Source organism: Rhea pennata, chromosome 24 (assembly GCF_028389875.1).
Source record: "Rhea pennata isolate bPtePen1 chromosome 24, bPtePen1.pri, whole genome shotgun sequence".
Classification (NCBI taxonomy): domain Eukaryota; kingdom Metazoa; phylum Chordata; class Aves; order Rheiformes; family Rheidae; genus Rhea; species Rhea pennata.
Window position 1 is genome coordinate 3,821,628 of NC_084686.1, and position 14,245 is coordinate 3,835,872.

General features: G+C 48.8%; 1 protein-coding gene across 1 annotated transcript in view; it reads left to right on the forward strand.

Moving 5' to 3' along the window:
• GRIK4 (glutamate ionotropic receptor kainate type subunit 4) overlaps window positions 1-14,245 on the forward strand; it is a 208,349-nt gene that overhangs the window by 178,607 nt on the left and 15,497 nt on the right. The window contains exons 12-13 of the mRNA XM_062594730.1: window positions 774-977; window positions 10,287-10,400. Coding sequence (XP_062450714.1) covers window positions 774-977; window positions 10,287-10,400 — 318 coding nt within the window. The remainder of the gene's footprint in view (window positions 1-773; window positions 978-10,286; window positions 10,401-14,245) is intronic.

A 14,245-nucleotide genomic window follows, 5' to 3' on the forward strand; every position in this document is an offset into this window, starting at 1 on the left:
TTGCCATTTTACATTCATCTGTGAATGATGTTCTTGTTCTGTTTACAGCTGGTAAGTTGGAAGGGACAGTTGTCCCTTCTACCCATAAAATTACTAAAATTGCCTTAGATGAGTGTAACCTGAGATGCCATATTTATAGGCACTACTGTCTTTATATAATAAAATTCTCCTTCCACATGCTTCCCGTCCAGCACTTTACTAGCCATCCCTTGATTTTTTTCCAGTCCCTCTGCACCTTCTTAAAGACACTGAAAATCCTGAAGCACTCTGGGTGCTTTTTTTTTTCCACTAAGTTTGTCTGAAAAAGAGGCCAAACTGGAAAAGTAGTGCCTATATGCCTTTTTTTCCTGCCCATGTCAAAGAAAGATGGGATCTGATTGTCCTGCCGTAACTCGGAGCAGTTGCTAGGCTGTTCTAGGAGCTACTAGTTGGAAAAAACGGCCGAAATACGATCCCTTAGCTCAACTCGTACCCTGAAGTGGGATAAATCTGCTCTAAATCTCCTATGTGTTCCTCATACAGCAGGAGCCAGTGAATACCAATGTAGAAATGGCTCTGCTGCCTTTGCACTCCCCTAGGTTCCCGAGAGATTACTCTTACACCCTAGCTGAAAGGCACGTATCTGAACTGGAGGTTGCTCCAGGTGTGTTGTCAGAGCCTCTGCCATGCCAGTGCCCCAGGGAGCCTGCTCCCCTCTGTCCCTGCGGCTCAGTGCCGTGCTGGTGGGACTCCTCGGCTAAGATGGGAATGACAGCTGCCCAGTTTCGATGCAGGAAAACCCTTACTTAATGCTGAAGTGGAACCATCAGGAGCTGGAAGGCAATGACCGTTATGAGGGCTTCTGCGTGGACATGCTGAAGGAGCTGGCAGAGATCTTGCGTTTCAACTATAAGATCCATCTTGTTGGTGATGGAGTGTATGGAGTTCCCGAGGCAAATGGCACATGGACAGGGATGGTCGGGGAGCTGATTGCTCGGGTAAGTGAAATAAATGTTCTTCTTAGCTGAGCTCTAGCGAGACTTGGCAATGAGAAGCCCTGATACTTTATTAAGTGTTCCAAGATGATAAGGTCAGATTCGGGTTTTAGTTCATTCATGAGACACTGACAGGAGGATTTCGATTTAATGGAGTCTCTTAATTGCAAATGCATTTGTGTTGATGTGACAGCATTTGAAGTAGACCAGTTAGGACCCCTGTCAGGGGGCTCTGCTAGGATATTCACTTCTGCTGGAAGATAGGCCTGGAATTTGGGATTCCTAGGTAGGAGCTGGTTACAGAACAGTGTTGGGTTTTATTTTCCCCCCAGTGGAAGAAAAATCAATGAAAACTTGAAATAGGCAAATGTGCAGACTCTGGGGGTTGGTGAAAACTGAAAAAAACTTACAGAAGCAGGCTTTTGGGATGGGGACTAAACATCACGTTTCTATCCAGAAGAGTTCTGACTGATTTGTTGCAACTCCTCGACTTGCAGTATCATTTTTGGAGGAGCGCATTCTTGTTTGCTTGAAATACGTAGATCGAGTTCTTTTCACAGCTCTGATGCGAGGTGTCGCGGCACAGCAGCTAGACTGAAAGCGTGATGCTTTTTCTGGGTTTGACAACAATTCGACGTTCATGTGTGCTCACTCAGGCTGTGCCCGCCTCTGTTCCTTGTTTTCCTCAGCAGCTAAAGGTAGGCCTTCCCCAGGGATCTCGAGGCTTGAATAGAGTTCCTGAAGTGTTCTGAGACTCTTAGTAAAATAGGCTTAGCCAAAGCTAACATTAAGATTGATGTTATTTAAACCAATACTTCCACCAGTTTCTACACTGCCTTGTTATTACTGAAGCACCTGTGAGAACCCCGTGACAGTTTTGCAGCTGGTGGCAAATCTGTACTGAGGTTTGTTTGTGGTAATAGGCAGTGCTCCATCAGAGGCACACCTGCGCCACCCCATAATTATCCTCACACTGGTTGGTAGCATGTTCTCCTGCAGAGCAGAGAAACTAAGGCCTGGATCCGTCCCTTCTGGCACTGGGCAACAAACCGGGGCTGCTAGCACTGTTGCTGGCCACGAGCATCTCTAGAAGAGGTGTTGACCCAGCACATCTGGCCACGGAGGGAGACCTGGCTGACTGCAGGGCTTCAACCAAGTGTCTAAATCTGGGTGGGACAAGTCTGGATCTGAATGAGTGACTTAGGGTCACACAGGACAGGGAAAATATACTGACTCAAAATCCTTCCTTAACCAGTGTCCTGTCTCCCAGATCATCCTTTCCCCAGCCAAGTTGATAGCATTTGGAGCTAGCAGAGATTCCACCTCTGTCTGAGTCTTCTAAGGAATTTTCTGTATGGTTGTTTGCAAATGCTCTGGGCTATTGGCATAGTTTTTATACATCTATATTTATATATACATATATGTATTTACATACACAAATACATATAAAACAGCTCTGCAGTGTTTCTTTTGGGAGGCAAGAAGGAGGGCACACAAAGCACTGTGTGATCTCTGCAAACGAAGGGAAGGAACAGCCTGATTTTTGGCCTATAACCTTGGCAGTGCCTCTCTATTAAATGGGAGCTTCTGAAGAGAGTTTTTTGGTAGAGATAAGTATTTTAATGTCATCTTCATGTAGAAACAATTTGTGTCTTCTTCAGCTCTAGCCTTATTTAGGAGGATTTTTGCTTCTGCTTCAGCAGGACAGCTGGCAAACCTTGTGTGAAGCTGAATCAAAAATTGGAGAAGAGAAAAAGCCTTCTCTGTTTTGTTCTTTCTGGACCTTTTAGAGTTATTCTGATAGTTTCAACAAGTTTTTGATCATTCTCAGGAACTGGCACTTTGACTCAGTTCAGCCAGGGCAGATCTGGCCGTGTGCGTACTGTTGTGTTTGTTCAGGTTTGTCTGGGATTTTGTATTTCACTGGCCTTAGAGGTTCCCTTCATTCTGTGATAGCTCAGAAGGGAGTTTGTCTTTGTTCCAGCTTCTTATTCATCTGTGAAACCACATTAAAGACCACATGAAATAGAAGAGCCAGGAGATTGTATGTTAACCTCATACGTGCTTTCTTGGTGGATTTGTTCCCAGAGTTGTTCTGCCTCCAACTAACCCCTGTGCAGCCTTTGGCATGAGCAGGTTGCTGGTCAGGACACAGACCTACCACAGGGCTCAAAGCATCCTCCTACCACAAGTGACAGCTTTGCACCTGACTGTTCATACCCTGCTGCATTAGTGTAAGAAAGTGATTTTTTACCTGTCCCAGGTCAGTTGATCAGAAAAACAAAGTTTGATTAGTGTGCCTGACCAGAAGGTCAGTAAATTCCCCAGGTCCATATAATACCTTTCCACTTTTTTTTTCCTTCTTTTTTTATTATTTTATCTCTGTAATCTTCTTGGCACTGAATGTCCTCAGAGCAACTACGGGCTCTATGGGAAAAGCATTTCATTTTATTGCTTCTGAATTAACCAGCCATTGATTTATTCTTATGTGCTGAAAATTCTATTACAACTAATTGTGGACTATAATATGATTGAGAAGGTAGCTATATAAACATAAATTTGTTGTTGACCCAGATTCACAAGTACGTATCTTATCGACCTGCTCACAAAAGTAATTAAGAGTTAAGGAACACGGGGACTGGGATGGCTTGGGGGGATTAGTGGACGGGCTATAGATACTCCCGCGTCTAGGTCAGCAGTTTGATTTGGGAAACCTGTAAACTCTGTTATCAGCTGATGGAGGTTTGGCTTGGGAAAAATCACTTGGAAGGACTCATACCCCATACTGAGTGAAAGATGTCACAAACTCAGAAAGCACCAAGCTAATTGTTCCCATGATGAATCGAGGGCAGGAAGGCTGAGCTCCTTCCCTACTCCTTGAGTAAGCAGGGGCGTAAAACCACTTTCTGGATGGCCTGTAGTTCCTGTTAGCTTTGCCAGGTCCTGGGATAGAAGACTTCAATCTCCGGCAGTTAGGGTGACACTTTACGCGTGTGCTATCTGTAACAAGGAAACTAGGAGGAACGGTAAATCTTACCGTCTCCTATTGCTTGGTGTTATAGCCCTTGGGGACGACAGGGAAGGTGTGACAGAATTATGTCTCACTTCTTCCCATTATGGTATGGTCTCTTGCTTTAATCCCCAATGGTTGTCTCCTCTTCTCTTTCTTTTCTTTCCATTACATCCTCGAGCTGGGATGAATTCACTAGTCCGATACGAGCCAACAAATGTATTTCAAGGCAGCGTGACAGCTTTCTCTTTGTTTTGCTATGACTGTATTTGCTGTCCTGGTCATGGCTTATACACAGTGCCTGTACATCAACTCGCAGTGAGCCTTTGGTGGTTAATTCCCTGGCTGTCCTGGCTGGGAAGGGCTTATGCCCGAGAGATCCTTCAGCAGCAATTCCTGAATTTACCCATCTTGGAGCGGCTTGTGGAGAACAGAGCTAAGCTAAGCTAATAGGGGTGGGTTGGCTTGGTTTTGCCAGGAGGCTTTATTGGCAGGCTTCTGAAACTGCAGTATTTCTGCAAAACCTCCTAGAAACTTCTCTGCTCTGCTGCAGTCAGGGATCAGTCCCGGGTGCTGTTAGGTGCCAGCGTTGAGTGCCAGCCCCTGCCCAGAGCACCTTGCTCTGGCGCCCGAGACCCAAGGCTAGCGCTGCCGCGGAGGAGGTTGTCGGTCTTACGCCACCAAGAACTGTCTCTGACCTCAGGAGCACCAAAGCCAAGAACTGGAAGGATCTTAAAGCTTTGGGGGTGAGATTTCAGCTTCATTGCTGGCAGCCAGGTGCACGTGAGGTGTTTTGCAATCAAATAGAAGCCTTCTGCCTTCATCTGCTCCAAAGATAGGGAGTGGCAGGAAGGGGATTGAAGCGGAAAGGAGGGAGAAGTTATTTCAAAATTGGCAGAGTCCTGTTCTCCGCTTGGTAGTGGGTGTTGGTGTTCAGCAAGAAAAGCTGTGTGTGGGTGAAGGGAGTGAGGGGGAGCCTGTTTGCCTGCATTCACGCTGGCAAAGCTGACATGGAAGACTTGATGGGGATGGGGAGGGAGGGCGAGCGGGGGAAGTGAGGCAGTGTAGGCTGTTGAGCAAACACGGCACAGTGGTGGGCAGCGAGGTTTGCATCATGCTGTGGACTGCCAGCATCGCACGTAAGATGGTCCGTGCTCTGTGAGCGAGCTGGGGCTCCTTCCTGGATCCTGGTGCCCGTGCAGTCCCCATCCTGGCTCTTAAGATTGATGCCAGGCACAGACTTTTTCCTCTTGCCTCCTAGAGGCAGTTGCTCTCAGCCCAGGTCATGGCAGACTTGAGGCTGAAGTCTGTGCTGATTCCTGATAGCCTCATCCTTATCTGAGGCTTAAACAGAGGTCTGCAGCCTCCAGGATTTTCAGTCTGTCACTTTTCATATGCCATAATTCATACAAATCTTTTTTTTTTTTTAAAAAAAAAGGGGGGGGGGAGGGGAAAGGAAAGTTACAAGTAATCCTGATTTGGCCCCTGTTTTAAATGCAAGAATATATGTCCAAGTGCCCAACCTGGCTCTCACCCCCTCCAGTGGAAGGGGGGTCCCAGGACCTGAAATAGCTCCTGTCAGATCAAACAGGCAGCTAGGGCAGAAGCAATCAGTACATTGATCTGGCAGCGGAGCCGTTCCTGTAATGCCAGCAGATGGATATGTGGATAGGCCGCTCTGTCCTTCACCTGGATGTGCGTGAGCTGCTGCCCAGGTGAGCAGGCTGCCAACTGAACCACTCTGAAAAAGCAAACTAACCCTTGTTAGCCCATGGAGACCAGAGCTGCACTGCAGGCAGGTGAGACTGAGAGCTGCAGGGAATGAGCCTTACCTAAACGTGTTGGGCTTGGAAAGGAGCATGGCACAAAGCAGGTGAGGCAGCAAAGCTTTCTCCCCAGGGGAACAGGAGGCTCAAGTCTTCCCCTTCCAGCTGAAGATCATGGTCTGCTGTCATGCTGGAAATGTTTGAGGGATGAGGGGGTATGTGCAGGCTATTGGCAAAGCACAGCAGCGAGGCTGAGGTTCAGGAGCCAGGTGAAGCTCATCCCTCCAAGGACTAGTCTGTTGTCTCGCTTGAAGGTTGCTGAAAGAAGAGTGGCCAGGACAGGGAGGAATAGAGATACCAGACTTTGTGGGATCTTGGTCCTCGAGGTTTCTACTGAAGCAGCCTGTCCTGAGGTACAAAATACCATGCACAAGAGCATGTTTGAGTGCTGGGATTTCATGCCCTAGTTCTGTCCACTCATGTGCTCTCTTTGGTGAACCAAACTGGCTCCTTTGGAGCTGGGTTGCAATCCAGTCTGACTCTGTTGTGCTCTGAGAGCACTTGCCACGTAGTGAGCTGGTGCTTCTTTCACAGGATGATGCAGAATAGCTGAGATTGGTGGGGACCTCTGGGGACCATCTAGACTAACCTCCCCTCCTGCTCAAAGCAGAGTCACCCACAGCAACCTGCTCAGTACCGTGCCCAGTTGGGTTTCCAGTGGAGCAACTATCTGCAACAGAAATGCCCCTGCTAACTGGTCTGTAAGGGGGGGGCATTAGCTTCAAATCAAGCAGGTCCCAAAGGGAGAACTCTGATTTCACTTTTTTGAAGCTCCCTGTGAGCTAAGGCCGAGCACTGTAAGCAGCGTAAGAAACAGCTTTCCCTGACCTTGACCATACTGTCAGTGCTGTGTGGACAGTACTGGTGAGAAGCAGAGCCTCATGTTCACCCAAGGAATTTAGGATCTGAGGTCCTGCTAAAAGTCAGGAAGTCACACTCCTGAAAGCGTTTCCAGAGCTGTTTAGTGGCTGTTTTCCCTGTGCTTTAGAAGCAGCTACAGGCAACCTTAGGCTGTTGGGACTTTGCTGCTGTGTTGTGTTTCCGTAGCTTAGTAGGAGGCTTGTGAATAGCTGCAGGGCCAGAGCTGCGGTCATCTGCATGGTACAGAGTGCCGTGGGAACCTTTCCACGGGATCCTCGCGCCAAGCGGAGGGCTGACGTCAGGCTCTGTTCTTCACCGTCAGCGGCAGGATGAGCCTCGTCAGCACCCGCAGCGAGGAGGCGGCCGCCTCCTCCGGACAGGCAATCCCTGCAGTTTACTGCTTAAGGATCCTTAATCTTTCTGCTTCGGGAGCCCGGCTCGGCCCTGGTGCTTAGCCTCCTTCCCAGCACGGCTCCAGCCTCTCTGCTCGTGCAGGCAGAACCCACAGTTAGTGCCAGGTATAGGCAGATCATGCTTTTATCTCTGACAACAGCCCACCTGGGCTTCTTCTGCTCTAGTGAGAGTTTTGCCCTTGTTTAAGCAGTGTTTTATTAAAGAGGCATCTTCTCCACTCCTCTAATGCTCTGGGCCTTTTTCTAAACCTGTTTTGTGCTGACATTTATGACTGCAATACAGCATGAGCTGGAAGGATGCAAATCATGCTGTGTTCATCCCCCGCCCCCTTCCTTGCCTCCCATTTCCCCTCTTGCACCAGCACCAGGGTGTGGACAGAGTGTGGAAGTGCCAAGTAAAATCCATTTCTCCCCAGAATACATTGTGTAGTCTATAAAATGCTAACTTCTGCCTGTGCTCAGGTGGAGAGAGGTGGAAGTGCCAAGGTTTGCAAAGCTCCTCCTTGTAATTAAGGTATGCTGACCTCAGTGAATCACAAGAAGCTTTGTGAATATCAGGAAGCAAAGTTAAAAGCATGAAATGGATGATATTCAGGCAGAGAAAATGTTGCATGTGATTTCTAGATCAAAGTTTATTGCTGTCAGAAATCAGCTCTTAACTTGCCTGACTTCTGAGCCTTGAGAGAAAGTTAGTCTTTGACACAGCGCAGTCAAATGAAGCTGTGAGGACCGCAGGTCTCTGCTGCAGGAATCATCTAGCAAAGGGGAAGATAGATTTGCATTGAACTGCGCATAGGTTAGAGCAGTCTGGGAGCTACTATAATTTCGGATGCTGGCAAAAGTCCTGAGAGGACCAAAGTTGACCAGGCAGGGAGTAAGTGGAAGGAATTCAAAGCTCTGATGGCCTTCACACCTCTCTGCCAGGGCTGCAGGGTGAATCTGAGCAGGCAGCAGATGCATCACGTGAAAACCTCTGCATGTGGGGAGACTTGAGAGCCTGGAGACTACAATCTGTCATTTCACCATTTCAGTGCACACCGCTCATGGTGTCTTTTGACCTTGGTTGGCCTCGGGGAAGGATGCTCCATGTGTAAGGCCCGTAAGGCCTGAGGGTCGCAGCTGTTCCTCTGTGGAGGGTGGAAAGGCAGGACCTCTGGAGAAAGGGCCTGAGACACGAAAAGCAGTGTGCCCAGGAAAGGGAGGCTCTGCTGTGCTGAGTTTCAGCTCTGCAGGCAAAGGAAGGGGGATAGCTCTGCATTGTATTTTGCGTAAGTAAGAGCAGCTTTCAAGATGCTGCTGCCCACGTGATCTGGAAAGGTCCTAAAGGGGGATAACTGAGTGCACAAAGTACCCTGATGGCATCCACCTCTCAGCCCTGAGAGGGTGGGAGGCCAGGCGAGGGACGGAGCTGAGCTGGGAGATGGCTGTAAGGCTCCAGAGCTAGTTAAACGCAGCGGCTGTGCTGCTCCTTTGCACAGAGCCTTTATGCTTGCCTGCAGTGGGGAAGAAAAATGGCCTTAGAGTTTAAAGAAACATCTTCAACGTGGTGTATTTGACATGTATTGAGCCTATGATTTTGCTGGTAGAACTGTGTTCAGTTTGGAGAACTGGGAGAAGAAAGCTGTTGTCAGAATAAGCTGTATCTTCATGAGGGGCTTTGCTGGTAGAGCTCTCCCCAGGACAGGAGTACCTGCAAACCCTTTTAAGTACAGACAAGAGAGGTTTAGGAAGCTTTAGGCTTTCCCTGCAGATAAAATTCCTTATGTGCTGCATTCTGTAGATGAATTGATCCCATCTTTGTAATCTGCTGGTGTTTACATGGGGCTTAAATGCTCACACACCATGCTATGATTATTGGTGCCTTTTAAAAAACCTGTGGGTAAATGTCTGGCTAGGCAGAAATTCTCTCTAGCTCATAATTCATTCCAACCTGAACCTCCAGGAATCTGTAAGAGCTGCTTGCAAACAATTGCAAAATCGGGCACTGGGCTTGTCCAATAAACCTGTCCTGCATGGACTGTGAAAGATCACCTTCCCCTAGATCCCTGCAGCTTGTTTATGGGGAGTTCTGCTGATCTCCTAGCCTTTCTTTTCTCTTTTCTTCTTCCTGCAAGCTCTAGCAATGCTGCACTTTGTTCTGCTCTCAAAGTTCCAACCTTTTATTGGTGCTTTTTTCCATACTTGCCTTTAAATGGGCAGGTGCACTGGGAGGGGAAGGAAAAGAATCATCTGTAGAACCTCTACCAGGAAGTGATTAATCCTATTTTTCTTGAGGAAAATGATGCAGGAGCAGCAGATTCAGAGAGCGTAAGAGTGGCACATCCACAAATTTGCCTTTGCCTAGTGTATTTACAGCTAGGGCAAGCATCCTGGGAGATAAGCTGCGTATTTTATTGGGTCTTCAGGCCCTGATGGTGCCTCGGCTTCTGCACAAGCCTTATGAAAAGCAGCGACAGAAAAGTGCAAATCGTGCTCCCCTCACTTCTCTTTATCCACATGTACAGTCACCCTCCTGAAAAGCAGGCAAACAAACATATAGGAGAGTGGAGGAGACTTCATTTTCTACAGAAAGCAATTACAGACATTAAAAGAGCTATAGTAATAAAAATAATATTTAAAATTCAAATCCCTTATCTATATTACAAGAGTATTAACACTGGAAGAAATTATTTTTATTCTTTTCCCTAATCTCATTTGCTCTGCAAGTCTATTTGCATTCTTTTTTTTTTTTTTAATTTTCTGGTGATTGATCTGCAATTTTGGAAGTCTGGGGTTGGCAAGCTTTGAAACTTCATAATTCAGGGTACCCTGCTAATGACTCTACTTTGTTCCGGTTTCCTACCTATGGTGCTCACAAGTGACAGTGTTGCCTGGAAGGGGCAAGTTGCCTGTGCCAAGCAGGCGCTTGGGAGGGGTTTTGGCTTGGGAGTTTGTTTCTTTAGGTCAGTACAGTACTTATTGCCTTGATGGCCCCTGTTTTGCCAGATCTTAAAGCATTCAACAAATAGGAGTTCTTGTTCGGAGCCCTTGTTAAGGGAGAGACTGGTCTGCGCTAACGAAGGCAACAGCAAACCCGCGCTGGTGTGCGCAGAGCCTGGGTCTCACCTGCAGCACGCGCCCCATCCCAAACGATGGGGATTTTCTTGCCCCGAGCCTTTCCCTGGGCCGGCGATCCTGATTTTCTCTGCTTTCCTTTCTTCAGAAAGCCGATTTGGCAGTGGCTGGGCTGACGATTACTGCTGAGCGGGAGAAGGTGATTGATTTCTCTAAACCCTTCATGACTTTGGGAATTAGCATTCTCTACCGAGTTCATATGGTAAGAGACTTATTTTATAACCGTTTATGTCATTTCATTATTTGCATGCAAACGTGCCTAGTTACAGAAGAATAATGAATGACTCATAAAAATATTTTAGTTTCTTATTTAAACCTTTGATTTCTTCCTTTTCTTTCTCTTTCTGTCTCTGCCTCGTCTCAGCTGCAGTCCCTATCGTTCAAACCTCCAGCCCTGTTGGCTCCCCTTCCCTGTCCTCTCCGGGCACGCGGCTCTTGGGCATCGCAGGGGGTTTCACGAACAGAGGACTGTCAGATCAGTGCCACCTTGTCTTGCTCTTCCCTTTCCCTCCCTGAGTCGCGTCGGAGGGTGGCTGCGTGGTGGATTACGGGCCAAAGCCACGTGTCCGCGTTCGTGTGGCGTGGAGCCCGCTGCGGGGAGCTTTGCTGAAAGGCGGGATAGGTGGGACGGGGGCAGCACCTGGCGATGCAGCTGTGTGACCCCGCGTTTGCATCAGAAACGGCCTGGAGTTGAAACGTCTGCTCGCGTTTGCTGCGGGGAGCCCGCCTGGGAGACTGAGCGAAGCCCAGGACGGCCGTGGAAAAGCTTGGTTAGCCATGGCTCAAATGCACTTATCTCGGCGCTGTTCCCGGTTGTCTTGACGTGCAGCCGCACCGGGCACCCACATCAGCGCTGTGCTTCCTTCCTCGCAGGCTGGGAAGGAGCGAACGGCACGCTGCCACGGGGCGCAGGGCTGCCTCCGTGGAGCTGGGGGATCCGCTCCCCCTTCCCGCAGCGGTCCTGCTCTACGGCCTGCTGATCTGGCTGCTCTCGGTTGTTGGCCCTAAAGATCGGCTGGGCCCTGGTGCCCCTGAACCCCCGATTGGAGGTGGGGGCTGCGGGACGCTGTTGCTTCTGCGCCCGTGAGCAAGACACGGGTTCGGGAGGCGCGCGGTCGTTCAGCAGCTGGCTCTGGTCGTAGCTCTGCTGCCCTCGCTCATCTTCTGCGACGCCCGCAGCGGCGTGCTTAGCCCCCCGCCGCCATCCCGAAGGCCGGCTCGCGCGGTACCCGGGACGTCCATCCAGGTCGCCGTTTGGTGCTGCCGGGAGCCTGCCCGGGCGATGCTCGTGTGCCAGCGTGCGTGTGGCACTACTTAGACAGCACATAGGTGCTGCATTCCCAGTTCTCCTCCTTTTTGTTTCTTTGTGAGGCTCGGAAGGGGCAGATTTTTCCTGGTGACGCCTGTGCGCGCCAGGCAAAGCGCGCGGTTCCCCAGGTGTCGCAGAAGGCGAGCTCTGGCACTGAGGCCCTTTGTAACAGGATGTCGTGTTATTCCCAGTCTGTGTTTTGAACACATGCTCCGTATGATGTCGAATGTGATGAGAATTGCAGTCTTGGTTTTTCCATCAGCTCAACAATGGCAGCCAAACGGATAAAACCATTAGAGCTGCCTCTCCCAGCCCCCTCGCTCGAATCACGAGGCTGTTAAAGATGCAGCGTTCAATACGCGCATAAACAAACTTGCACATACATCTCTGTGCTGAGTTCCTCCTGCCAAGAACAAACAAGTAATTAAAATCTAGTTAAAATGCCGTTTGCTCTGGTACGTGCAGAATTTAGGATCAATGAGTTAACTGATGAGAAAGGGTCAGATTCCAGCAGTCAAGCATGTGTTAATATCCCTTCCCCTATCACTTGCTTTACCCTGCCCCAGCTGCCCGTGTATCCAGACGGTGTTTCTGCGAGCATTGCGTGGTTGCGATTGTAAGTTGGAGTTTCTTGTTTTCTCCAACTCCTTCCATGCGCATTTTTGAAGCTGGGGTATTGGGTAACATGCATGCTCTGTCCCTGACCTCCCGCTGTAGCCTCGGGCACGTCCCTTAACGAGGCATCGTTCCTGAGAACGGCGCGAGGTTGGTGTAGCTCCACTCCAGAGAAAATGCAGAATAGTGGTACAGGGTTTGGATGTAGTCTGCACTGTGAGCGTGAGGCGTTTGCTGTTGCTGCACTGCAAGCTGGATACAACTGTGTCAGGCACATCTACTAGAGTGTACGTTCTTCAGAGCAGGGACCATCTGCTATTCTGTGCTGGCACAGCACTAACGCAACAGGGCCGTGTTCCAGTCTGGCCTTCGGGCATTTACCAAGCTAAGCAGGATTAATAATTACAGAGTGTAAGAAGTGTTTGGCAAATATTTCCCTGCCATCATTCAGGACTTGGTCTTCAGTTGCATTAGGAAGGATGCAGTTAGGACTTTCAGTAGTTGGACTCGTTCAGGCGGCCCTGCGCAGCACCATCGAGCAGGATGGCAAGAGGAACGTAGGGCCTCTCCTGGTCAGTTGTGTGGCCCCACAAGAAACCCTGCTCCTCTGCAGGCGCAGGGGTTCCTGCGGCTTTGCAGTGTGAAGGCCAGGAGGAGTGACCACTGAGGGACCCGTGCAGCCTCTCACATCACCCCTGCCCAAGAGTGGGCAAGTTTTGCAAGCCTTCTCCTCCCTCTCCAGTATTTGGCCTCTCTTTGGCCAGACTTTAACTGCCTAGCAGGAAAAGCAGAGTATCTGAGTGGTAGTTAACTAATTAAACTGGTAAATATTTATTTTGTGATGAAAGGCAAGGTAGCTCATTGCTCTGGTTTTCCTCTGAAGATTTGATTTTCAGAGGAAATGAAGGCAGCCCCACAGCCCAGCCTGGTCTTATCCTCTCCCTTTTCCTGCCCCCACCTCACCCCAACAAACATCTCTGCAATGTCAAAAATTACAGCTGACATATGTTAATCATGGTGCAGATCAGACATTGCCTAATAAACAACCGCAGATAAATCTCTGACTGAGGAGTTGCCTCCCATGCTCTGATTGCCTCCCATGCTCTGGTTGCCTCCCAATGTGATGACATTTTATTTCCACATAACTCTAGCTGCAAATGATTTCTCCCTCCCTTTCTCCTCCTTCCGCCCCCAACTCAGCCACCACATTGCATGTCTCTCTTATCAGACATAACCAAATATGGCAGCTTTAAATGGGGCTGTCATTTTTCTCAATTTCATTTGTTGTGATATAATCAAGTATGGATTTCTGACACGGGGACTCTAATAGGCTTTCTGACTTGCGAGCTGCTAAAAGAAAAGGCTTGCTTTGTTTTATTATTTTCCAACTCTGGCCAGCTTGTGGGATCCTGTGGAAGGCAGGAGACAGATGACAAGCCCTGAGCTGTCATTCTGCTTGGCAGAGGGCTAAGATCAGGTGTCCAGTATCATTTCTTTGCAGAGATACATTGAAAGTCAAATTTATTTGTAGCATACACAAGCTTTCACTCCATACCTGCATTTGCGCTGAATGTTCATACCATGCAATGGAATGAGTGAGTAGCTGGCATCAGTCTTGCTCATCAGCCCTAGAGAGTCCTTACTGTGCCCTCCCTTTAGACGAGACGATGTGGATTTGGTGAGTACTTTGGGATAGGTGAGTTTAGACCAAAAGAACTGAAACTTGAAATGTTTCTACTTGACCACCGTAGAAGACGTTTGAAATGAGGACAGGATGAATAGCTCCTTCATTCCAGTTTAAGGAGACTCCACAGCCAACTTGGAGCTCTGAAAGGGTTGTAAGGCAGCACTGTCCTCATAGCCTGCACTACTTGTGAGCAAACCTCCCCTTCGACTAAAACAGAGATGTAAGACGCTCACTGGCCCAAGGCGTGCTGATGCCATCTGAGATATGTCGGTTGTGACCGATCTGATGACCCCACGTTAGCCTCAGTGTTCACAGTGTCCCATGCCTGGGTTTTTCTTGTATACCCAAAGGATCCCAGAGAAGGAGGAATTGGGCTCTGTTTGGAAAGACATGTTCATCCCAGAATATACAGGCTTTGTTTCAGTGATGCCAAATG